This window comes from Oratosquilla oratoria, chromosome 28 (assembly GCF_046742065.1).
Source record: "Oratosquilla oratoria isolate Oo_2021 chromosome 28, ASM4674206v1, whole genome shotgun sequence".
NCBI classification, from domain to species: domain Eukaryota; kingdom Metazoa; phylum Arthropoda; class Malacostraca; order Stomatopoda; family Squillidae; genus Oratosquilla; species Oratosquilla oratoria.
This window is the reverse complement of record NC_134804.1, coordinates 46,461,271-46,486,474: the sequence shown is the minus strand read 5'-3', so window position 1 is coordinate 46,486,474 and position 25,204 is coordinate 46,461,271. Positions and strand designations below refer to the sequence as shown.

At 40.6% G+C, this 25,204-nt stretch overlaps 1 protein-coding gene across 7 annotated transcripts in view; it reads left to right on the top strand.

Annotated features, from left to right (window-relative positions):
* Nucleotides 1–10,332: 10,332 nt before the first annotated feature.
* The window catches only part of Fhos (Formin homology 2 domain containing), a 202,318-nt gene continuing 187,446 nt past the window's right edge, over nucleotides 10,333–25,204 (top strand). For 5 of the 7 annotated variants that reach the window (XR_012967713.1, XM_076211412.1, XM_076211411.1 and 2 more), the window contains exon 1: nucleotides 10,334–14,745. Coding sequence is in view for 6 of the 7 variants with exons in the window: in XM_076211412.1 (XP_076067527.1) it covers nucleotides 10,540–14,745 (4,206 nt within the window). In the remaining variant the exon portion in view is untranslated. Of the gene's footprint in view, nucleotides 14,746–25,204 lie in introns of all 7 variants that reach the window. The other 2 variants (XM_076211410.1, XM_076211414.1) reach the window with 1 other exon arrangement.

The following is a 25,204-nucleotide window of genomic DNA, read 5'->3' as shown; positions in this document are numbered from 1 at the left end:
GCCTCCACCTTCTGGGTCACCAGGTTCTCCCGTAAATGGTTCAGCGAAGTAACGTTTTTAAGTAAATGTTGCCAAGGATAATCTGTCACTCTTCGTTTCCGTTTTCTGTTGAGCAGAGTTGCGCTTTCAAGTCTTACTATACCGCAGCGTTTCACAACCTGGGGTGCTGGGAAATGATGCACACAAAAATCACATTGATATATGTATGACTGATTACCTAGTTGGACATTTTTGACTTTTTCCATGTTATCTTATTTTTCTAGGGTGTTCTTATTCCTTCTACAAACAATATTGTCAATTTGTTTCAGTTCTAAGGAATCAAGAAAATGATTCATCAAGCAGTACACTTCACTTTCTTTTATCCTTCTAATAACAAGACAGGGGTGCTGGACTGCTTAGACATGACAACAGGGGGTGCTATGGTCGGAAAAGGTTGGGTGAGGGTGCCTTCTATGGCTCGATGATGTGGTGGTAATGCGCTCGACCGCTGATTCAGAGGTTTGAGTTCGAGCCTCATCCAGGGCTGAAAAATTTATTGCACCTTGAGTTGATATCTCAACTTTGGTGGGCAAGGAATTAGGAGTGCGCGCGCGCGTGTATATATATTTATATATATATATATATATATATATATATATATATATATATATTTATATATAATGTATGTATATATATATATATATATATATATATATATATATATATATATATATATATATATATATATAAGCTCTGAGCCTGTGTCGTCTGCGTTGCGTCTCAGTTTGCGCTTAGGTTTGGAGTTACAGTGAGATAATAGATGAATAGATTAAGATGATGTGCATCTGAAGCTTACAGGATTATTTACTTTGATACATTTAGATTCGTCAACAACAGGTTTCGAATTACATAGATATCAGTATATAGAGTTGCAGTGACATCAACGTTAAATACAATCCACAGACTTATTTATTTGATTAATTACTTCCGAGGTTATAAAGCAAAGATGATCGTAAGTCAAAGCAATCAATTGATTTAACTGGCCACTGGCTGTTTCACATAATTTTGTATCCTCAGCAAATGTGTTCCTGGTAGATCTGATTCCGTGCTGTGTCTATATATATATATATATATATATATATATATATATATATATATATATATGTATATACATATATATATACATATATATATATTATATATATATACATATATATATATAAATGTGTGTGTGTGTGTGTGTGCAAAGTAGACCACTTGGAAAAAGAATCTAACGAAGCATAGCGCTTTCGTATATTACTTCTTTAGTGCAAAAAGTACACTGAAGATGCAATATACGAAAGCGCTTTGCTTCGTTAGTTTCTTTTTCCAAGTGGTCTACTTTGCACTTTGCATAAGTGAACACACGTTATATATATATATATATATATATATATATATATATATATATATATATATATATATATTGGGGGACTGATGGGGAAGAGCAGTGTGGATTTTAGGGAAGGAAGAGATATGCGTACTTTATTTATTTATTTATTTTTAGTGGTGAAACAAATGCGTGAGAATTTCTTATATCTATATATATATATGTATATATATATATATAATATGTATATATATATATATATATATATATATATATATATTATATATACATATATATATACATATATATATATATATATATTTGTACATTAGGGGGAGTTTCTCTGGACTTGGAGAAAACGTATGATAGAGTTGACAGAATTTTGTGGACATGTTACAGATATATGGTGTAGGGGGAAGCCTGTTGAAGTTGGTTAAAACTTGTACGTTAGTAGTAGGGCATGTGTGAAGGTTGGGGGTAGAGGTAGTGAGAAAGAGATTTTTGTTCAGTGTTGATAAGGACTGGGTTGTGATAAGGTAAACTCGTGAATGCTAGGCAGAGGTATTGGTGGGTCAGGGTGGTAGGACATGTGAAGTGAACCAGTTGTTGTTTGCGGATGACACTGCTTTCGTGGCTGGTTTTGACTGAGGCAGTTGGTGACTGAGTTTTGAAGAGTTTGTGAGAAAAGAAAATTACGAATAAATGTGGACAAAAGTGAAGTGAAGGGGAGAGATACATGTGCAAGGGATTACGTGGGTGAAAGGTTGATTGTAAGTATGAAGAGCGAGACTTTAGGAATTGGGTTTTCAAATATTTGGAGTCGCATGTGGCAGTGAACGGAGACGTGGGTATGAAGGCGAATTGTAAGGAAAACGAACGAATGTCTGGGTAGAATGGAAAATGTCACTAGGAATAGGCATATAATAAGAATCTCCACGTGGAGACGGAAATTTTTATTATTATGACGTTTTCCTCGTTAAAACTATCACAAGCGAAACGTCTTAGGCTCAATCCTCGAATGATTTTTCTTTTAATAGTCTTATCAGTGACTGCTAATTTCATACAGGAATAGGTATCTGGGAATGAATACAAAGAAATGGCTATGGGAAGGGAATAATTGTATCCACGGTATTGTATGGAGTAGAGACTTTGGAGCATGAAGGAGCCGGAGAGAAAGAGGCCGTGTTTTTAGAGACGAAGTGTTTGAGAACTATAACATGTATGTATGTCAAGGAAAAGGAGTTCATGAACGAAAGAAACTAAACAAGAGTGTGTAATAACGTAGGCAGGAAGACCTTGAAGATACACACACACACGCGCGCGCACACACACACACACACACACACACACACACACACACACACACACACACACACACACACACACACACACACACTTAAAGAGAGAGAGAGAGAGAGGGAGAAAAAGTGCAGCTTCCCAAAAAGAACGAAAGAAGAGATCAAATTATCACCGGAAATGATAGAGTCACAGACCCCAATTTTCCTGGGGAGATAGGTTGACTGCATAGAGATGAAGAATGATGACAAATGAAAAAGGAACAATAATAGGAAAAAGTACAAAAGCACAGATGCCTGTGCATTGAGCAGCGCACAGCTGGGTGGTGGCGGAGGGGGGGGGGAGGGGGCCGTGAAGCCAAGGCGCCCAAACCCACGAAAACTTCGAGTGAGATCAACCTTCATGTCCAAGTAACCCAGCGGTTAAGATTTGGTGTAAAACAAGAGAGTCGGATTGTAGGGAGTTTAACTGGCTCCGATAAAAATCTCCTAGGTAAGTGATCTTGAGAACACACACACACACACACACACGCGCGCGCGCGCGCGCGCGCGACTCGTGGCGCAGTTGGTAGAATTCCCGGCTGCCTCTACGGCGGTCCGGGTTCGAATCCCGCCCAGGGCTGAAATAATTTCAGTATCACTGCGCTGCGAGTCGTTACTCTACCTGAAGTGAGCGGGGAGTTGTGTGTGTGTGTGTGTGTAAGGTCATAGTATTACTCATACATCAGTCATACGAGCTTTGATTCATCCGGGAGGTTGATAACTGTCGATCACGAGTCCAACACGTGATCCAAGACCATGGTGAACCATGGTGAATCACACACACACACACTGGAGTCAGTTGGCTTTATTGCTTTGTTTTGATTAATTAATCTTAATTTATTTGCATTTTATTTACTTCGACTTTGTTTGTTTAAATGTTTATTTGCGTATTCATTTGTTTTTGTTTATCATTATTTACAATTCATTTATTCATTCATTGATTTACTTATTTATTTGTATAATCTATTTGTTTATTTTGCTGCGTGGGAATTTTCGAGAGCAAGGCATGTCATAACACAGCCCTCACGATCAAAAGCATCGGCTTCTTCTTGATGTTTTTCCTCAAATGTAACCCACTTAAGGAGGGTTAACATACTAGGTAATCTTTCCTTCCATATCCTACCTCCAACCTCTTGAATAGCATGAATACTTTGTCTACAAAAACCTAGACTTCTCAAGAACATTTCAACAGTATGTCTAACATTCGTATAGGTTTACAACTTCATAATTCATCATTCAGCGTTGATATATATGTCGAAAATATAACTTGATATTTGGAGATCTGGAAGAAAAAAAAAATGAAACTTCGGTTACAAACCGAAGTCGTTTTCACTCGAACGAACACTCAACGGTCGGCGATGGTGAAACCTAGTGTGATCATTTGTGATGACCCTTTAATCTACAGATGAAGCAATCTCTCTTCTCGATGCCTTCTTCCTTTTTTTTCGTAGCCTGAATGATATTTAGGAGATACTTCCAAGAGCAACGAAATAATATATTCGGTGAGATTGTTCGTACTCCTTCAGGTATGATGTCAGGAGCCATGTTCCCGCCAAGCCGTGCTCATGCGCTTGAGTTTTGCGCATGGTGGGAAAATATGTGCAAACATAAGTCCTTCAAAATGGAATTGAATCTTTTAATTAGATATATTAATCATGTGATTTCATATTTATCAGATTAAAAGACAGGTATTTCAATTACGTAATGAATTTTTAAACAAATATTTGAAAACTGTTCGTTTGTGACTATAGCATCTGGCACGCCACTCACAGCGAGTAGCGTATTTTGCCATGATATCAGTCAAAAATATGAAATATTTCAGGAAATGATCATCAGGATTGAAATAAAAATTGCACCAGTATCACCTGTGGAAACAAATCTCGTTGATGACAAGAATGGCAATGTCATTTTCTTACAGTTTCGATTATCGGTAGAAATGCAGCAGTCGTCTTCAAATTCACCATCTTCATTCCCTCTTTCATCAACGTTAACGTAACCATTGCTCTCATCATCTGATTAATTAAAACTTGACGTTTTGGGGAATGAATGAAAAGAAGAAACTCGAAGGATTCCCTAAATGACGTGTCTCGTGAACGATCTTATCAGCTGACTCGAGTGAATATGACTGCCAACTCAAGCGAAATAGGACGGGTACACTTAGAAAACGCGAAAAAAAAAATCTCGGCTAAATTCATCCTTGCACGAATTAAGAGGGAAATATTCGTGACAGCCCTATTTTGCATTACACACACACGCACGCATGCACGCACACACACACACACACACACACACACACACACACACACACACACACACACACACACACACACACACACACACACATATATATATATATATATATATATATATATATATATATATATATATAAAATATAATATACACTATTTTTGTCATTTCATAGATAAAAATGGACATCTTAGCACCTCTGGGGAGAAGACTCCTCCATCACACTGCTTGGGTCAAGGGCAGTGCAGCGAGGCACAGCTCTTCCACAGGAGGGTCCGACCTCCCCATCGACTCTCAGTAATTCATGAAACTGTTGTGAAGGAGGCCCATTTAGGCTTTATCATCTCTTCATCCATCTACAATCTCTCTTCATACACTCACATGTTTTGCAACCTCTCTTTCTTCTACTCGACAGACATTCCCCTTGTACCCAAGGCCTCCATCAACCCCATCCATCCGTCTCATTCTTGGTCCTTTAAAACTCACCCCTTCCACATTTGCTTTCCATATTCGTTTTATTGTCATTCTTCATTCTTTCGCTATGCCCAAACCATCACAGGACACGGGTATGGTCTGTGTAATAGCTCTCCTTACATCTCCGTTCTCATTCTTACTTTTTTCATTTTATCCTTTCTTGTAATACATATCGTAGTTCTCAAACATTTCATCTCATACGCGTTCACGCTCCTCCTTCCTGCCTCCCGAAGCCTAAGCGGAAACCGAGACGCAGGCGACACAGGCCACGCGGCACAGAGCAAAGGCAGACTTCCTGTTGCTGGATTAAAGTACAGTATGAACTTCTCTCTCTCACTTGAAATGCTGAGGGAGCATATACATCTAGAAATATTTAAAGTGAGAGAGAAGTTCAGGTTGTACTTCAGTTCAGCAACAGGAAGTCTGTCTTTGCTCTGTGCTGCGTCACCTGTGTCATCTGTGCCTCAGTTTGCACTTAGTCTAAATTTCTAAGGAAGCTCACTAGCTGAACGGGTTAGGGCGTCGTTACTTGCGGCGAAGGTCAAGGGAATGGCGGTTCGAACCATGCCACCGGCGAAGTTGAACCAAGGGCATGGTTCATTAAATTCCACGCTACAAAGTCCTCTGTGAGGGGCACCGTCCTAGCCTTCTGATAGGGGGGAGTTTGTGACGTTAAACCATATCTAAAATTTCAGGTGGATGTCTCTCCTTTATACAAACTCTTTGCATTCTTCACCAAATGCATCTTTCTTGTACCATTTTCCATTCCATCCAGACAATTACTCGATTCCTTCACAATCCACTCCTCCATGCACTACCAGATGCTTAAAACTCCTCACTTCCTTCAACCTCTCGTTCTTCACACTCATATTCAACCTGCCACCATCATCATCATTCCTTTTGCATCTCGAATAATGAGTCTATATAAAGAAACAGCATAAAGTCTGAGCGAAGAGCCAAGGTATAGACAGAACTGACTGACGTCATAAGGGGTTTATTTATAGAAAATGTCGCAACAACGTCGGAAATAAGGTTTATGGCAATCTATTTGAGAAACGATAGGCTCTTCGACATAAACAGTTATTAAGCGACGCGAGTTACAAACGACCCTGATATATTAATGAGGAGGTAGGGAAAGGCTACTTTGGAAAGTTGACAAGAAATCGAGGCAATCTTAACAGACAGAGTAAAGGGAGTATCACACTGGGCTTCCGCGGTCTTCGCCAGCGTCGACAGTTGAGAGTTCGTTTGAGTGAAAACGACTTCGGTTACAACATTTTATTTTTCAAATCTCCAAATATCAAATTATCTTTCCGCCATATTTAACAAATCTGAATGATGAACTAAGAGATTGTATACCTTTACGAATGTTAGAAATATTGTTAAAATGTTTTTAGATAAGTCTAGATTTCTGTAAGCAAAGTCATATTTTAGTTAAATGGAAGTTGGAGTCAGGGTGTGAGACATATCGCATTATTCTATTGCCAACAACAACCAACTATTCTGTCTTTGGAGACAATAACTTATTCACGAAGCTGAGTCATAAAGGTTGCGAAGGAGAATTTTTTAGGAGGGTAACAAAACGGAGCGATAGAAGTTAAGATTGATCGGAATTCTTATTTGAACAAAGATGAGTCTACGATCATGAAAGAATGCTTTCTTTTATGTAAATGAGATTTTGATAACCACCGTAAGATGGTAGTAGCTCATCTATGTATGATTGCCCTCGATTTCTTATGAAAACACACAAGACAAATGTAGTGTAATTTACGTGACCAATAAAGAATTTTATTTATTTATTTATTATTTCATTATTATTTATCATGAAAGAATGCTGATTAACTTAGTTCGTATGCTACTAGAAGAGACTGGATGACCGCATTATGGACAAATGCCCAGGATGTAACACTTCACCCCATACTATTCAACACGCAAACAACACAACGCAAACAACACAACGTACACTCCACAAAGAATTTGTGGGAAAACCCCGTTTCGGCCGTGGTATTCCTTGGGGAGACGGGACTGCTCGGACAGACTAGGGAACAACAACAACAACAACAACAACAACAACAACAACAACAACAACAACAACAACAACAACAACAACAACAACAACAACAACTTCGTAGTGATGCTGTTAAGGTCCCTGAAATATTGAATGCATAGAACATGCAGTCAGGACACGATACGGGATATTTGTAATACCATAGTTGGTACACGACAGTTTTATGAAGAGGATCACATCAGATCGTGCCATCAAAAGTCTGATTAATGCTCGCGTTGATTTCATTGGTTATTTCCTGGAGCTTAAGAAATACTTGATGAAACGAGAACAGAAGTAACTCTTGAACACATCGATAAAGACAATTAAGATGAACTACTCAGATGAGAAGAGCTGCCTGAGTTAATATAAAGCAAATGTTTGGTACAAAACAAAATCATCGGAGATGGGACAGTTTTACAAAAAAATATCGTTGACCAGTGACTGTGTTTACGATATTATGAGTCAGTTTAATGATGACGGTTGCTTGTTGTACACGGGATCAATCATCGTTGAAGCTGAAGACATATCAATCATGATTGAGGACTATTTGGCAGGAGTGCATTAGAAGAGGCAAAATCTTGGAATGTTTTCTTACGTACTCAATTTTGCCAGCCCTCTGGGAAATGTATCAGATTCCTCTTGTAGTAGGTATGCATATGTTTAATAATTTCCTCTAATAGTATATGTCTTGGAACTGTTTGGCATTTTATTTATTATCATTATTTTCTCTGTCTAGTGGCACTACTTTATCAAATCCATTAAATACCTGAGGTGTCTGAGTTGTCTGAAACCGTGCTGACTAGGCATTGTGGAATGTGAAATTTGAATCTTTTCAGTCTCTTTATTAACTTAATGGTTATGAAGAGGGGAGGAATAGTCCTGTGACATGTTCATCGTGGTTTGTTTTGTTTCATTATACGAATTTAATCAGGTACGTTTCCCAGGTTTCAACCGTAAATTATCACGAATATGTGTAATTCGTCGGGGGTATTGACTACACATCAGTCAATATTTCAAGGTTTTTACTAACATTCATACCGACCAAATCACTCGGCATCCTTTTAAGATTGGAGACTAATCTCCTCTCTCTCTTTCTCTCTCTCTCCCTCCCTCTCCCTCTCCCTCTCTCTCCCTCCCTCCCTCTCTCTCTTCCTCTCTCCCCTCCCTCTCTCTCCTTCTCTCTCCCTCCCTCCCCCCTCTCTCTTTCTCTTTTTCTTTCTCCCTCCCTCCTTCCCTCCCTCTCCCTCCCTCTCTCTCTCTCTCCCTCTCTCTCTTTCTCCCTCTCTCTTTCTCTTCCTCTCGCCCCTCCCTCTTTCTCTCCTTCTCCCCCCTCCCCCCCTCTCTCTCTCTCTCTAAAAAAAAATGCTGATAATTTTCAACTTCTACTGTACGTTCTGCTACCCTCTTTCAATCTTTCGACACATCGTTGCAATAGTCCCCCAAGGAAAGAGACATTATATATGACTGACAAAAATCCCTCGTGCATGATTTCCTCGGCATCGTATATCTTACTGTGGTCACAAATGTGAGGAAAGGTTTCATAATAAGCACAGCTGTTGGACCTTCGTTGGAAGGTTTTAGGCCGCGTACCAAGAACGGTCTTCCTTGCTGCAATAAGGTGACGCTCTGTTGAGGTTTTTGTCCCTGTTGAGGACAGGATAGTGTTGTCGTCTTCGTTCCCGTTGTTGTTGTATTTGCGTCCCCCCGGCCCGTGCCAAATGGGATAGGGAGGAAAGGAGGCAAGGGCAACTCGATTTATTGCAAATAGAGGTGCTGGCTCCTCCACAGACGAAGGTTTTTGTCAGATTCCGCCCGTCCTCTACCGGGACAAGTCTATATATTGTGTCGCCGTCGCCGTGTTGAATGGTTGATGACGTGAGTCTTTGTCCTGAAAATAAAAATGTCCTGATTTGTGTACACACAGTCAAGGTCCACGGTCAGGTTTGCTCACTAGAGACTAAGTATTATCCTAAGTGGGAATATAATGAGATAACACAGGTAATACTACAGTCGGAGCAGAGTAGAAGATTGGATACGGGTAATCTGTGTGTGTATATATATATATATATATATATATATATATATATATATATATATATATATATATATATATATGGACTGCTATCCTTTTCACCACTGAAGAGGGCTGCAGTTAGCAGTCCAAGTAAACAGACTACCCATCTCCAGTCTTTTCCTCTGCTCCAACTGTGGTATTAGTTGTGATTGATAAATGTGGTACTACATTTTCATCAATGACGTTATCAGTTCTGGAAGCATTGGAATGATAGCCAGCTAGCCAACGAGCTTCATTCAAAGGAATGTGGGGTTAGTTAAGAGCAAGTCCCAATGAAATATTTCGCCTTCTGCATTACGTCAACCGAGTTATGTAGCGGCAGACCTTCTCTCTTTCTGCTGTGTACACAGTGTCCTTGATGGCTTGCCATACTTTGGTGTGTGTGTGTTTGTGCACCCGCAAAGAATGCCGTGTATCTCCGTTTCACTCATAAAGACGACAAGCTCAAGTGGAATAATTATGTTCCTGGGGACTACCGGCTTGTGAATGCGAGGTTTCGAACACGTGGGTGTATTGGTAATGGCGGTACTGACATCATGTCGCCTCTTCGACTATGACACAACGCCTGAGTTGACGTTCCTCGCGGGGGATGATCATCAGATCATCAGACCATCGAAATGGCCGTAGATCCTACATGCTGTGCTTGGTATTGTGCACGTAATATATAGTGGAATCGGGCCAGCCACTGGGTCACAAAGACACAGGCTGGTAGTGGGGCACGAGGAGAACAGGGAACTGAACGTTTTGGCTACACGCCCGCTCGCGTGCTTTTTCTGCTATTGTGGTAGAGACATGAAGAACTCGGTCAGTCTACCTGAGCTTCCTGGGGCGGAGGGGTGTGGTGTTGGAGTTCTGTGCGCCATAGTAGCCGTGTTGTGTATTTTGCATGGACCCCTCCTTTTATTCAAATTTCTTTCCCCCTTTTTTTCTTTCTTCTACTTTTCTTCCTTTCAAATCTAAGTCCGCCCCCTTCTCCTTGTATTCTCCCTTCGCCTCCCTCCGAGCGTCGTCATGAAGGAGTGGATGAAATTATTCAGTGATGCGACTCGAGTGATAATTGACACAGTGCGGGGTGGTGCCGCGCCCGGACAACAACAGCAAGAACATCGACAGCAGAACAAACAACAACAGCAACAGCAACAACAACAACAACAGCAGCAGCAGCAAAAACAACAACAACAGCAGCAGCAGAAACAACGACAACAGCAGCAGCAACAACCACCACCACAACAACAGCAACAACAACAACAAAGTGCCTGGGTACCAATTAACACAAGTCATAACCAACATGAGGCGCAGGCATGGGGAAGTCCGTCTTCGAGTTCCAGTGTTCCTCTGTCGAACTCCAGGACAACCTCTCCCCCTCAAGCCGTGCCACGTGGTCGTCCTTATTCCCCAGGACACAGCAGCCCACAGGAGAGCACGTGTTCCCCAGCTTCAGACTCTACGTCAGAAAGCTGGAAGGATGTGGTCAACCCAACGAATTCAATTAGAGGGCAAACAACGTCACCGGTACCGGGACATCACGCATCTGCATCCATCACTCCCACGCCGAGATCACCCACGACCTCCTTGGACAGAAACTGTATGCCCGCATCACCGTCTTCCAGCGCAGCCTCCTGTCCGCCCCACTCGCCCTCGACCTCAAATGGGGCACAGTCATGGCCGTACTCTAGTGAGGAATATTCTTCAGACAGAGGGCGAGGACGATATCGAGGTAGGGGTAGGGGTAGAGGTATGGATAAGGATGTGCAAGGCTGGAAACGGAGGAGTAATGGGCGAAGAGATAGTAGCAGCTGCTCGAGTGACTGCTCTCAGCCATCACGGATTTGGAATGGGAGAGGTGGCCAGCGTGTCCAGTCTCCCGACTCCTCTATGGACGAGACATCGAGGCACAGCGGGAGCATAAGTCCAATGGCGTTTGAATCCTGGCGCCATCGGCCAAAGAGTCTGCCTTCTTCAGACACAAACGCTTGGGCCAAAAACAACCGAAATGACCATCAACAGCAACCCATAGTGGATGAAGATGGCTTTACACTGGTCCAGCGGAAGTCCAAACGTGGCCGATATGGCGAGACGCAGTCCCTCAGCGGCTGCAGCAGTCCAGACACGGCGATGGTGGATTTCCCAAGATACACTGACCACGCGCAGCCTCTGCAGACAGGAAGCAACGGCGGACAAACTTTCCGCTCGGGCGACGCGACGCGAACGACCTACTCCGAGCGACCTGCTCTCCAGGAATCAGGAGAGGCCGACACTACTCACGAATCGACCAAACCAAAGGCGAAAAATATCGAAAGAACGACACCCAGTATGTGCAAAAAACCGAACTTGCAAAGTCCGGGTGGGAGAACTGAAACTGTGGCTGGTCCATTAGCAGTTCTCCCCCGAAAGGAACAAAACGACCATTCTCACCAAGATTTGAAAACGGCTGGACACAAAAACGCATTGCAAGAAGACAAAGACCTCAAGGTGAAACATGAGAAAAGAAGAGCTCCATCTCCGCCAGTCATTAAATCCTCACAACCTGCCGCTGATAAAAAGACAAATGTTCAGCAACAGAATGTAGATACTGAGGATGAGGTGGAGAACGTATTTGTCACATGCCCACGCCCTCGAAAGCAGTCGAAAGAAACCGCTGCTGGAATCGAGGAAGATGTTGAGGCAACCTTCGTGATTACGCTCAGAGGAGTTTCAGGGAATTCATCTGAAAACACAGATGAAGCTAGTTCAATTAGTCATATAGAAACTACAGAGAGGGAAAGTCCTACGGATACTCCAAAAATAACAGTGAAGGAAGTTTCATCGGTTGTTTCTGGATGTGAAATAAAAGACATTCCCCAAAGTTCTAGAGTCGTTAAACAAGATAGTTCAGAATTAGTTGTGCCAGATGCGCCCAAAAAATCCTTAGAAGTTGCGGTACATGAAGAAAAGAAGGGTTCCAAAACAGATGCAGCTAAAGGAATTCCAGAAAGTTCATCAAGTGAAAGAGTAGGATCTCTTACAGAACTGACCAGAGAAAAAAGTGCAACTATTCCAGAGAAGCAAGCATCGTCGACCAGTTCGATGGGTACTACGGATGAAATTCCCCTGAAAACAGTTATCACTACTGAACCTCAACCACAGAAAGAAAGCTCGAATACTTGTTCAGAAGCCAGGATTCAAGAAGCCACTTCCGAGCATGAAGCCAAACCACAGGCTAAAACGAAGAAGAAAAAGAAGAAGAAGAAGAAGAAAAAGTCTGATGCTAGTCAGCAGATGCAAGACGCTCCTGATATCGCTTCTGACTTCACAGAGAACGAGGGACCACAAATCATGGAGGAGGACAAACACTTGGAAAAGTCCAGCTGTCATTCTGGCGATGTGTTGCAACTGAAAGAGCCACCAGTACCCGCAGACAAAACAACGCAATTGGAAACACCGAAGGACACCTGTGATCAAGTGCCGACAGATCCAACAGAAAGCCCGACGAAAAACAAAAATTTACCAGAAGCAGCACACGATACAAAAAATGATCTGGCACTGGAAAAGCCTACTGAACATGTAAGTGAAGATCCATTATCAGGTGAGAGGTCGAAAGATACCAGTAAAAATAGTGTAGTGGCAAGCTCGGTAGCAGAAAAAGCGACAGAGCTTACATCGCTGGAACCTACAAAAAGCATAAAAAAGGATTCCAAAAATGATGAGTTTGCTGAAGATTCCCCGAAGGAGTTGAAACCGATAGAACCAACTCAAGATTCCTTGGGAACAAACATGACGGCAAAGCAAAATGAATATCCAAGTAAACCAATAGAAGATGCAAACAAGGAACCTGTGATCACTGAAGGACCAAATTCGTCTAACGACCTCAAAGCTGCAAGCAAGATAGCCGATTTGAGAGAACATACTGAGGATAAAAGCAAGGAACTAGTGCCAGAAGATCTAACATCCAGAGGTCTACTGCCGACAGAACCCCAAACTGAAGCAGACAAAAATTCAACACCAGGAGATCTAACAAAAGATTCTTCAATGGAACCAATGATAGTAAAAACATCAAACAACTCCCAAGATGGACTAATATCAAGCGAGTCAGTGGGAGAGGTTAAAGAGCCGATAGCAACAGAGCCTAAAAATGATGTAGAGGAATGCTCGAGTTCGGTAGACCCCTTACTCGAGGACGAATCGGAGACCAGTAAACCCTCCTATGACTCCTTCACATCAAAGATTCGCCGCGCAGTCGATGTGATGATACAGAAGGTTGGAGAATACCGAGCACCTGCTGTTCCCGAGTCTCCTCAGGCCACAGGGGAGTCATTCACAGAGGAAAAGGTTTCCGAATTACCATCCCAGGTGAAGCCGAATGAACTGGACGGAAGTGCACCGTCAGGTCCAGTAGGAGAACATGAGTCCCAGGTGATCGACACATCCGGGAAGGAACCTACAGAAGAGCTCCCGGAAAAGGCAGCACAAGAGAAGCAATGCATTTTGCAAGACGATAGTCTCCTTGGAGAAAAGAAACAGGAGTTATTGCTAGAAAGGACCCCGGAGCACGTGGATCTCTCGAATCAGACCCCGCATCTCACAAAAGAAGAGCTGAGTGGATGTGGGACAAAGGTTGAAGATGGACAAATGTTACAGAATAACAAAAAATTACCTGCTGGTGAAAGTGAAACAAAAGAGAAGGAACAAGCAAACGTTGAGAAGAAAGAGACTCCAACTGGACTTCCTTCTGTGCACAAGGAACAAACTTCGCCATCATCAGAACAAAACAAGGAGACTTCGAGTAGTCGCACTCGAAGTATCCTAAGTGCCTTGTTTATGATGCCATCGAAGGAAAGACCTCCCGGGTTTCCTGACGACAAACTACCCTGGAAGAAAAAGAAAAAGAAAAGAAAGAGAAGGGAGGCACCCCCTAGGGAAGAAGAATTGTGCTTAGGGGAGACCTTTCTTCAAGAGCAAATGACCACGACAAGCGCTGACGAAACGGATAGAGGATCCTGGATCAAGAAGTCGGAGGCGAGGGGTGTCTCGCCCGAAGACGACCATGCCAAAGCACCCATGGGATCAGATCCTGGAGAAGCAGGGATGGACAGTCGGGAGGCCAAGGGTGAAAGAAGAAAGAGGCCAACTCCAGTAAAGGACTCTGGACGCTCTCAAGAAGAAAAGCAACCGGAAGAAGACTCAAGGCATAAGCAGAAGGAAAAGGAAGAAGGGAACACGTTAGAGCGACGCATAGAGGTAGGTGCAGAGGAGACCAAGGAAGGAAACAGGCGATAAGTGGTAATACGTTCAGGAGGTCCTAGAATTTTTATCTTTATTATTGTTGTTGTTATTTTTATTATTATTATTATTGATATTATTATTATTATTATTATTGATATTATTATTATTACTATTATTACTACTGTTATTATAATTATTATTATTGTTGCTATTTTAACTTCTATCATCATCTTTCTTGATTAACCATTTCTGTTATCATTATTATTTATTTTGTTTATTCTATTTCATTTATTTATTTATCTATTTTACACAGCTATTTCTTTCGACCGAACCTTAGCCATAGAATGGTCCAGACCTTTATGGAAAGACCCACCATTCCTTTATACCACCTATGGAGGGTGGGGGTGTTATGCCCAGGGTTTTGTGTTATGGCATTTGTAATTGCTCTTTCGAACTATTCATACTTTTCTTTATCTGCACTTCATGTATATTGATTCAATGCCAAATAAAATTACTTACTATATTGTGGTAAAGTCCAACAGCACCTCTTCCGGGAAGAGAGAGGAGTGAGTGGGGGGAAGGTGGTCTGTTCGGAACGGGTGTATGGCAGGGGCAAAGATCGGAGACCTATTTTATAATTAGATTTGGATATATTGCCTCATTCACGCTCGGGTGACTGCAAGTACAGTCTTCATTATTCGGTTCATTTTCATATGTATAGAACTGTTTTTTCCTGAGGGATTTGATATGATGCAAACCATGTGTCTTCGCTGGCATGGGTGTAAAGTTCTACGAAGATCATCGTCCTTCTTAGCTCAGAACCCTTCAGACAAAATCTGTTTTATTATTATCATTATTAATGTGTAAATATGGTTTCATGCTAGATGTTTTAAAATATACTTACTCACTTATCTGCTTATTAATTTGAACTATTGCCAGTAAGTCGAAAAGATCTGTTTAGGTAGTTACGAGAATGTACTCTGCATTTGAATACGTTCATGAAAACATATATACAAGTAAGTGCATTCATGATAAATTTGAATTAGTTACTTATATCGATATAATGTTGATAAATATATGACTTAAAAGATTTCTGTGCACACAAGAATGTGAGCACAAGATTGTCATGTAATTGAATAAGCTGTATGAGTGTTTGTACTTGCATATGCCCGCATAGAAAAGGCGAAAGGGAAATTCTCACATACCCTATATTTATGTGTTGCTGTTACATAGTCATCTAGAGACCATTTCAACGTTGGATGTAATGATAAAGCATCCAGTAACTGTCATTAATTTTCAGTTTGTGATCGTCCTGCGTGGGGAACTCTTAACGCAAGGGTTCTCACATGACCTATAGTTATGTATTGCTATTTCTTAGTCTCCTATAGATAATTTCAGGACTGAGTGTGTGTGGTCCAACAAGGAAAAATGTGGTCTACTAGGGGTTCATGACCCACAGATTGAGAACCACTACAGGCTAATGTTTCGATTACAAGCATGAAAAAAGCTTGTAGTTGGAACGTTAAAGAACAGTGTTTTTACGTCAACCTGAATAACCCTGCCACATTTTCTAATCAACTGTCTCACCTTTACGCAATATGTCTATGTAACTCTATTTACAGTTAATTCTCATCTTATCAACCACATTAACTTTTTCCATTTTAATTCCTTGCAAACCCAATCGAAATTAACAAGAGCTCGATGGAAACATATTCGGAGACTGATACGCTGTCGGGCTAAGGACTCGAATCTAGCCGATAGGTAACAAATGGGGATCGTTCAATGTGTGTTGTAATTTACAGTTAAATGAAAATCACGTGGCACTATCCAGATCAAAATAGTTAAAGTGGTCACTGGGATTTAATTGTTTAATCGAGATAGTTCCCAATCTTCCAAAAGCCACAATGCAGCATAGGAGGCTCCTCTAAGATGAAGATGATCGCATAGAAAAAAGTAATAATAATTGTCACAGAGTTTTATCTCTCGCCTGTCCACTGGGACAGGTTTGTCGCATTCAAAGTAATGTTCTGATTAACACGGGATGATTTAATCAGTTCAGAAACCTGTAAGCAGTCAAGGGAATTTAAGAAGATCATTTCGATTAAGTATTTTTGATTGACATTCCATCATCCTTTTGGACGAATACGACACATGGAGAGACATTATTCCGGCTGACATAAACAACTGTTTAGTATAGAATAACCTTGTCTGGGTAGCCAATGGATGAAGGGAATATCCCGTGAGATACAGTCTCCTGTTTCACGGGCTTCACCAGGGCTGACCGTTGAGAGTTCAAATGAATGAAAACGACTTTGGTTACAATATTCTATTTTTCAAATCCCCAAATATATTATCTTTCCGTCATATATCCGAAAGCTGAATGGTGAACTAAGTGATTGTAAATCTATACGAATGTTAGACATTCTGTTGAAGTGTTTTTAGAGAGGTCTAGATTTCTGTAAACGAAGTCATATTCTAGTTGTTGAAATGGAGGTTAGAGGTAGGATGTCGGAGGAAAAAATAACCCAGTGTGATAATCCCCTTAGTGCGACTGTTCAAAGGACTTCATGTAGAGCATCGTCTTGCCTCGGGGTCTCGCTGTCGCCTGAGCGATCCCGTGGAAAGCAAACAACCACATCTTTCGAGGTATTTTGTCAACAATAACAAACGCCTCTACCCCTGGGGACGACATAGCATCGAAGAGGTGGAGTTACAGAGGTGGTAAAGAAGAGATTTAAGGCAGCAGAACGAAGGGAGAGTAAATGTTAAACTGAGTATTCCTTTTCAAGTGGATCTTAGTCTTCTATCAAGAAAGAATGCTGAGTGACTCTGGTTTGTACGGATATAGATAAGGTCTCTAAACTTTACAGGTGCCAGAACTGAGACATCCTGGAATCTCATCATTCAATACCATTGTCATCTACTGGTTTTTCAGAAAAACTTTTATCCAGTCAAAGAGCGTAGCTCGAAGTCTTTCTGTGTGCTCCCATTTCCACAAGATGTGATCGTGATGTACCTTGTCAAATGCTTTCTTTAGATCTAGATATGCACAGTCCATCCAGCCCTATCTTTTGCAGCATTAGTGCTCTTGAATAAAATATTGACAGGTCTGATAGGCATGATCCTTCACTTCTAAATCCAAATTGGTTGTTTGCCAAAATGTTTGTCTCTTGAAGATATTTGATTCATTTATCTTTTATAATTCTCTCACATAATCTAGCTGTCATGTTGGACAGGGACACTGCCTTGTGGTTCACTAGTTTCTCTTTGTTTCCTTCTTTGTGATTTGGTATTTTGTTAACTCTTTTCAAGTCTTGTGGCACTGTTATTTCGGTCTGTATTGGTACATCTTTATAAAATGTCCTATTCAATGTCACCTTAACCCATTCAACTCCGATGACAAGATGTCTTGTCATTTGGTCAAATAAAACAAAAAATCATAATAAAACAACAAAATGTTTGATGATCAAACAGCACCAGAAAAATTTTGTTGTTTTATTATGATTTTTTGTTTTATTTGACCAAATGACAAGACATCTTGTCATCGGAGTTGAATGGGTTAAGGTGGTGGCAGTCTAGGCTAGCATGCTACTTTGCTTTTGTTACTTCATTTGATTAAAAACGACTTTGGTTACAATATTGTAGACATCCGTAAGAACATCTCAACAATTTTGTGTCTAACATTCGTATTCTAGGTTTAACTTCTCTTAGTTTGTCATTCAGCTCCTCAATGTAAGACGCAAGAGTGATTTGACATTTTGAAAAAAACAACAACAACAGAAGATCGTAACCGAAGTCGTTTTTATCAGTAAAAGCAAGTAGCATGCTAGGGAAAACTGCCTAGTGTGTGGCCACCTTTAGATATTCCTTCTCTGTATCTTGTTTTACCATTGACAGACTTGTGGAACAGTTTAGGCTCGCCTTTGTATTGACCAATAATATCCTCTTCAAAACTCTCCTTATCCTCTTTGCGGATTCTTGTCTAATTATGTCAGGCTTGTTTGAACTCTTCCATAATTTGATCTTTTTCTCTCTTATTTAATTTCTTCCATGCCGCGTTTTTTAGCTGTTTAAAATCTATTAATTTATTAAGACATTTCTTTAACCTATTTCTCTTTTCGATGACCCTCGGCATACATTTATTACATGCCATGTTTTTTTACCTGCCTCACATTTTATTATTCATTAAGACGGTTCTTTAACTAGTTTCCCACCCATTTCATTAACCCTTGGTACATATTTGTTTACCCTTGAGTTGCTGACAACATCCATACTAGAACAATAGATCAGAAATTATAGATTGGAATACTCATCTCGGAAAATATCAGTGATACTGTTCACTCCAAACAATCATAAAAAAAAGCGACATCAAGCGGCTAAACTCCTTCATTGCAAAAGAATCTAAAAATTCTGGGCCGTACTTCTGATACTTATATAACCTTCACCCCGGACGTCAAAGATCTGACAAAGCCAAGAAAACAGTAAACTTGTTGAAATCAGTCGCAAGCCCTGGCTTTGGACAACAGACAGGAACTAATTACTGTTTACAAACAATCCATGAGAACCACATTCGACAACACTTCCAGAGCATGATTCCCATTAATCAGAAAAAAATGGACACTTTACAAACTAAATAAGATAAAGCTCCGAAAACAACAAATAACCACCTTAATAGACCACCTGTATACAGAAACCAAATTCCTCCCCGTAGAATGTAATCTGAAAATCAGTGGTACACAGCTCTTTTACAGCCACCAAACTCATCCATCTCATCACATCATACAAGCACAACCAACTGAATGTTAAATAATAAAAATAAACCTTACAACTCAAACATATACAACACTACCACCTACAATATAAACACATCCACACAAAAACATTTTCACATCCAGATCACTAAACAAGCTCTTCAAGACAGACTAAAATAAACACGTCACTAATCCTCTGATCCCCCGACATCAACTCCTCAGAAAAATTCCTCTCAAGAGACGTACGAACCACACTATAGTAACACGGTTGCGTTCAGGACACAAACTCTAAAGCCTCATTGACACGGAGCTAGTTTAGTAGCTGCTAGTGCTAGCTGCAAGTGTTGACACTAGGATAGTTTGAAGGCGAGTTTACTAACTTTCCGTTGATGTTGGGTTAGTAGAAGGGTAGTTTACAAGTCGCACTAGCGGATACTAAACTGGCACCCGTGTCAACAAGGCTTTAGACCAGCGTTTCTCAACTATTTTACTTTTGTGTGACCTTTAGAATAAATTGCATGTCTTTAGGAACCCCTGCGCAAAAAAAAAAACCAAAAAAAAAAAAAAAAAAAAATATATATATATATATATATATATATATATATATATATATATATATATATATATATATATTGTATATACCATATTTTTCATCGTAATAATAGGTTACATAGGATGATGTCTATATTACATTATTACAATAACCAAGAATATGTCGTGCGTGTTTAATTATATTACGTGTATGAAATTAAATAAAAAATGAAAAGTGCATTAGCTTATCTCACTTGTTCTCGCGGAACCCTTAGGGACCTTTTGCGGAACCTTAGGGTTCCGGGGGAACCCTGGCTGAGAAACGCTGCTCTAGACTATACCAGCATAGAATAGGCTTGGCCACAGAATCCAAACTGTCCTAGAAAATACACTCACCACACAAAAAATACAAATCACCTCATTCTACACTGCTCTACGCTAATTATCCAAAATCAACACAATATTTCTTCCCATTATGTGCTTCTACCGTTTTCTACGTGTAGATCAACGATCACAACTGGGTCTCAATTCATTACAGAATGTTGATGTATGTTAGAAAGATGAGCGGTAGGGTGGTGAGGTAAACTCAGAGAACTGTTGGAGATTTATTACTGAAGTTTCGACCTCACTAGGACTTCTTCAGCGTACATACTGAAATTTATTTAAATTGATATGGCAACTGTATATATGTAGATAATATGTGTTTGGCAACTCTCTGAGCTTTTGCTGAAGACAAAACGTCAGTAATAAAACTCCAACGGTTCCCTGTGTTTACCTCGATGCACTAACACTCATTAAAGAATATTGGCTTCATTTACTAATATATCATCTTGGATTTCTTATATGGTTAGCCATCCACATTTAGATATTCCTGTTTTAATTGCCTTTCTTTGTCGCTTGCACAGTTTAAGTTTCTTCTCTCTGCCCAACACGTGGTGTCGGTTGCATAATTTTTAATCGAGTCAACATTTTAGGACTTTTAGTGATATCCCTACGGACCAGAGTCACATGGAATTGTTTAATGGTTGGAGAATGATCTTCATTCATTCATTCATTCATTCATTCATTCATTCATTCATTCATTCATTAAAAAAAAAAAAAATCTGATTACTGTTGGCTTTGGACCCCCTTCCTCAAATCCGCTCCTGTCCAGCTTTTGACTCACCGCTTTGGTGCAATGTTGTTTCTAAGGCCAAAAACTAACTACTTTGCCAAAATGTAGCAGTGATAGTTTTCGCCGACGAAATACTAATACTCTCTTCTCCTTTTCCAATACCCTTTCCTCAGTTTCTGGTTAAAAACGCCCAAAATAAACAAACGAACGAACTTGCTTCCCTTGTCCAATTCTATTCTCGTTCTTAACCTTGGCTTCCTTTACAAACTCTCTTGTTATCTTGCAAGTGCGTGCGTGCGTGCGTGCATGCATGTGAAAGAGAGGGAGAGAGAGAGAGAGAGAAAGAGAATGTTTATATGTGAGTGTGGTTGCATGTATGCATGTGAGTGTACGTGCATGTATGTGTATGTACAGTATGTGTGTGTTTGTGTGTGTGTGTGTGTGTGTGTGTGTGTGTGTGTGTGTGTGTGTGTGTGTGTGTGTGTGTGAGAGAGAGAGAGAGAGAGAGAAGGAGGGAGATAAAGAGAGCGAGAGGGAGAGAAAAGAGAGAGAGGGAGGGAGGGAGATAAAGAGAGAGAGAGAGAGAGAGAGAGGGAGGGAGAGAAAAAGAGAGGGAGGGAGAGAAAGAAATTTATATGTGTGCTTGTATGTATGTGTATGAGTATACACATGCAAATCTATGTACGTTCGTGTGTGGGTATGTGCATCCATGTGTGTGTATGTGTTTGTGTGTGTGTATGTCTGAGTGTGAATGGTAAACAAACAAATAAACACAAAATTACGTGAACACACAACGAAAACAATCCATTACCAGATACTACAGCTTATCAGGTATACATCTGACTGTGAATCTTAAAGCTTTGGTATGTGCCGCATGCGACTGCCCCCGACAAGAAATTTCCTTCCTATATTGACTGACTACTGTACCTGGTTGGCGAAGAGCCTCTACCTATTGAGGTTTTCGTGTCTCGTAGGTTTGTCGTAGGCCGTCGTTTCTTCTTCAGTGTGAAGGTCTTTCTCGGTTCTGATGTTACTTATTCCGTTTGTAATACTGAAAGTTTCCTCGGCTGGATAAAGGCCTCCCGTGTTTACAGAAGTAGATAATTGAATAAATGAATGAATGAGTGAAATATTATGATAAAATAGATGAATAAAAAATACATAAATGAACATATATATGAATGAATAGATAAAGATTAATGAGAAAACAATGGTAACTCAACATGCAAATAAATACATAAATGGATTAAATAAGTAAAATTATAAGTAAATAAATGAATAAACAACTAAATGAATAGATAAATGAACAAGTCCATAAGTATTTAATCAAAAGTTGACTCAAATTATTTAACCTTCACATAACTTTTAACCCAAGAACTTTTAACCCAAGAACTTTTAACCCAAGAACTTAGCCGAGGCAGTCTGACCCAAATGTCTCTCCTAACATTTTTGTGGACACAGGAATCTCTTAAACCAATTGTTCTTAAGCTTTTTCAGTGCCCCTTGATGTCTCAGAAAACTTTCTCGTGCCCCCATCCAATACAAACACAATGCAAACATATGAAAAGGATTAGTGATACAAAACTTGCTTTGCTTCCTCATTGTAAATGTACAGTACCATTGCACTGGGTATCATGTCTCACCCCCCCCCCCCCGGGTTCAAGGTCTCGTACCCATTGGGGGGTAAAGGTACCTTATGTTAAGAACCACTACCTTAAACTGAATAACTTCATCTGATGATAGGCAGAACAGGATTCTTAAGTGTTCGAGTCTGGTCGACGTTATCTGTTTATCATTTCTGTACCCAAAGTTCCCTGTGAATTTTTCTTTTTTTTTTATACTAAGGGCTTTTTCCCCCCTTACAAGGGAGGTAGCCTAAGTCAAAAGGCATAATTCCACTCCCACCCATTTCATCCCCACCCAGGCCTGTGAAATCAGGACAGTGAAAAGAAAGAAGGAAAGAAAGGACGAGGCACTTCAGAGAAGTGTACTTGGAATTTTGTGGGAGAGCGGAAAATAAACACCAAGGTTAAACAACGACAGAACACAATGGCCAGATCAATGGCAAGATATCTGTAACATCTAAATCTGTAAGATTTACATCTTCAAGAACTTCATTGACATGAACAACGACTGAATAAGATAGCTAAATCAAAGTGGCATATCAGACATCTACAAGATCTACATCTACAAGAACTTCCTTGGCATGAACAACGACTAAATAAGATAGCTAAATCAAGGTGGTAAGTCAGACATCTACAAGACCTACATCTGCAAAAACTTCTTTGGTATGAACAAAGATTAAACAAAATAGACGAATCAAGATGCAGGAGTGAGACATCTACTTGCAAGAACTACGCGGGTGGTGTTTTTTTTTCAACTTATTTAGCGCCATGAACTGCCAACTTAGAGGGGCCTATGACGATGCTGCGAGCCTCAGACCATCAAGGACAGTTTTGCTTCACAGCCAACGTGAAATCAACACCTCCTCAAGACTCCAAAAGTGTGAACAAGTAATAAGAAGACGACGAAGGAAAATAAGATTAAAAAACAAAATAAGGAGGACGAACAAACTGACGAGGAAGGTGGGGTGTGGTGTGGAGGGTAGGCTATGAAACGGTAGACCGAGAACTTGAAGGAATAGGTACAAGCAAAACAACAGATGGGGTGGTGGGGGGTTGGGGGTACCTGGCAAGCAAACAGACAAGTTGGGGGGGTTAGGGGGTCGAGTCAAGTAAGAGAACCGATGTCTTTGGGGGTGACAAGGGTAACAACTGACCAGTGAAGTGTAATTTCAAAGGATTACAAAGGAGGAGCATGCCGACAGGAGATCTTTTGGTTCATAACTAGGTCGGATGCGAAAAAAATTATATATAATAATTATAAATAGATAAGTGCATAGGTATAGTTAAATAATAAACGAACAGGTAAATAGTAAATAATGATAAATTGACAGATAAATAGTAATGAATGAAAGTCAAGCAAACAATGATAAACAAACAGGGATTTTGTATACATGGGACGGCCAGATTACCTTAGGTGGTGACCCAGGGGTAATACCTCAAGGGCGGGGGCACCGAGGGAATCTCTTTCTTCTGGATGACGACGGCGAGAGCCGAAACACACGTCTGAGTGATCTGCTGTTGGTGTTGGTGTTGGGGTGGAAGGGGGAGGATCAACTGGAGTTGGTGTTTGGAAGTGGTGGTGATATGATACGTTTTCACCACCTGCACGGCCATCTGTTCACCAACCCGTTCGTATTGTACCACCTGCTTCAGACCAACTTCATCGGAGAGACTAGCACAGAAAGAACACCTGGACAAGCAGGCTTATGAAAGCACTTCCAACAGAAAATATATAGTGACAAAGAAGTTGAAGGGAGAGCAAGATACAAAGACTTGGTTTGGTTTGGTGGAATGAACATGACAAGGATGCGATAGGAACAGAAATATTATGGGTGTAACCCTTGATCCTAGCACAGGGGATGGGATAAACCCAACTCTGTGGATATTATACACTAGACTAGTGTTAGCCTGAGCGCAAACTAAGATGCAGACGACACAGGTGACTCAGCACAGAGCAAAGACAGACTTCCTGTTGCCGAATTGAAATACAGTTTGAACTTCTCTCCCAATTGAAATGCTTATATATGTACTACATCAGCATTCCAAGGGAGGGAAAAGTTGAAATTGTACTTCAATTCATCAACAGGAAGTCTGCCTTTGCTCTGTGCTGCGTGGACTGTGTCGCCTGCGCCTCAATTTGTTCTTAAGCATAAAGCCAGTAAGAAATATCTAACTTCAATGTATTTCTCGAGGAAGGCGAGAAGTATCGTCTCATTTTAACTTGCTGACAAAGAGAATTCTTCAACCTCAGTTGCCAGTTAATGACAATCACTTTGTTTTAAATCCCTGGGAGATAAGGAAGGGGAGAACGGAAATGAGAGGAGAAGAATGAAAGAAAGAGAAGAAGAGAAGATAAAGAGAATAAAAGGAGAGGGCTGACACTCTTGCTCTTATACTCTCTAGATGGGACATGAGGGTGGGCGGGAGTGACGGGGGGAGTGTTGGGGGGAGTA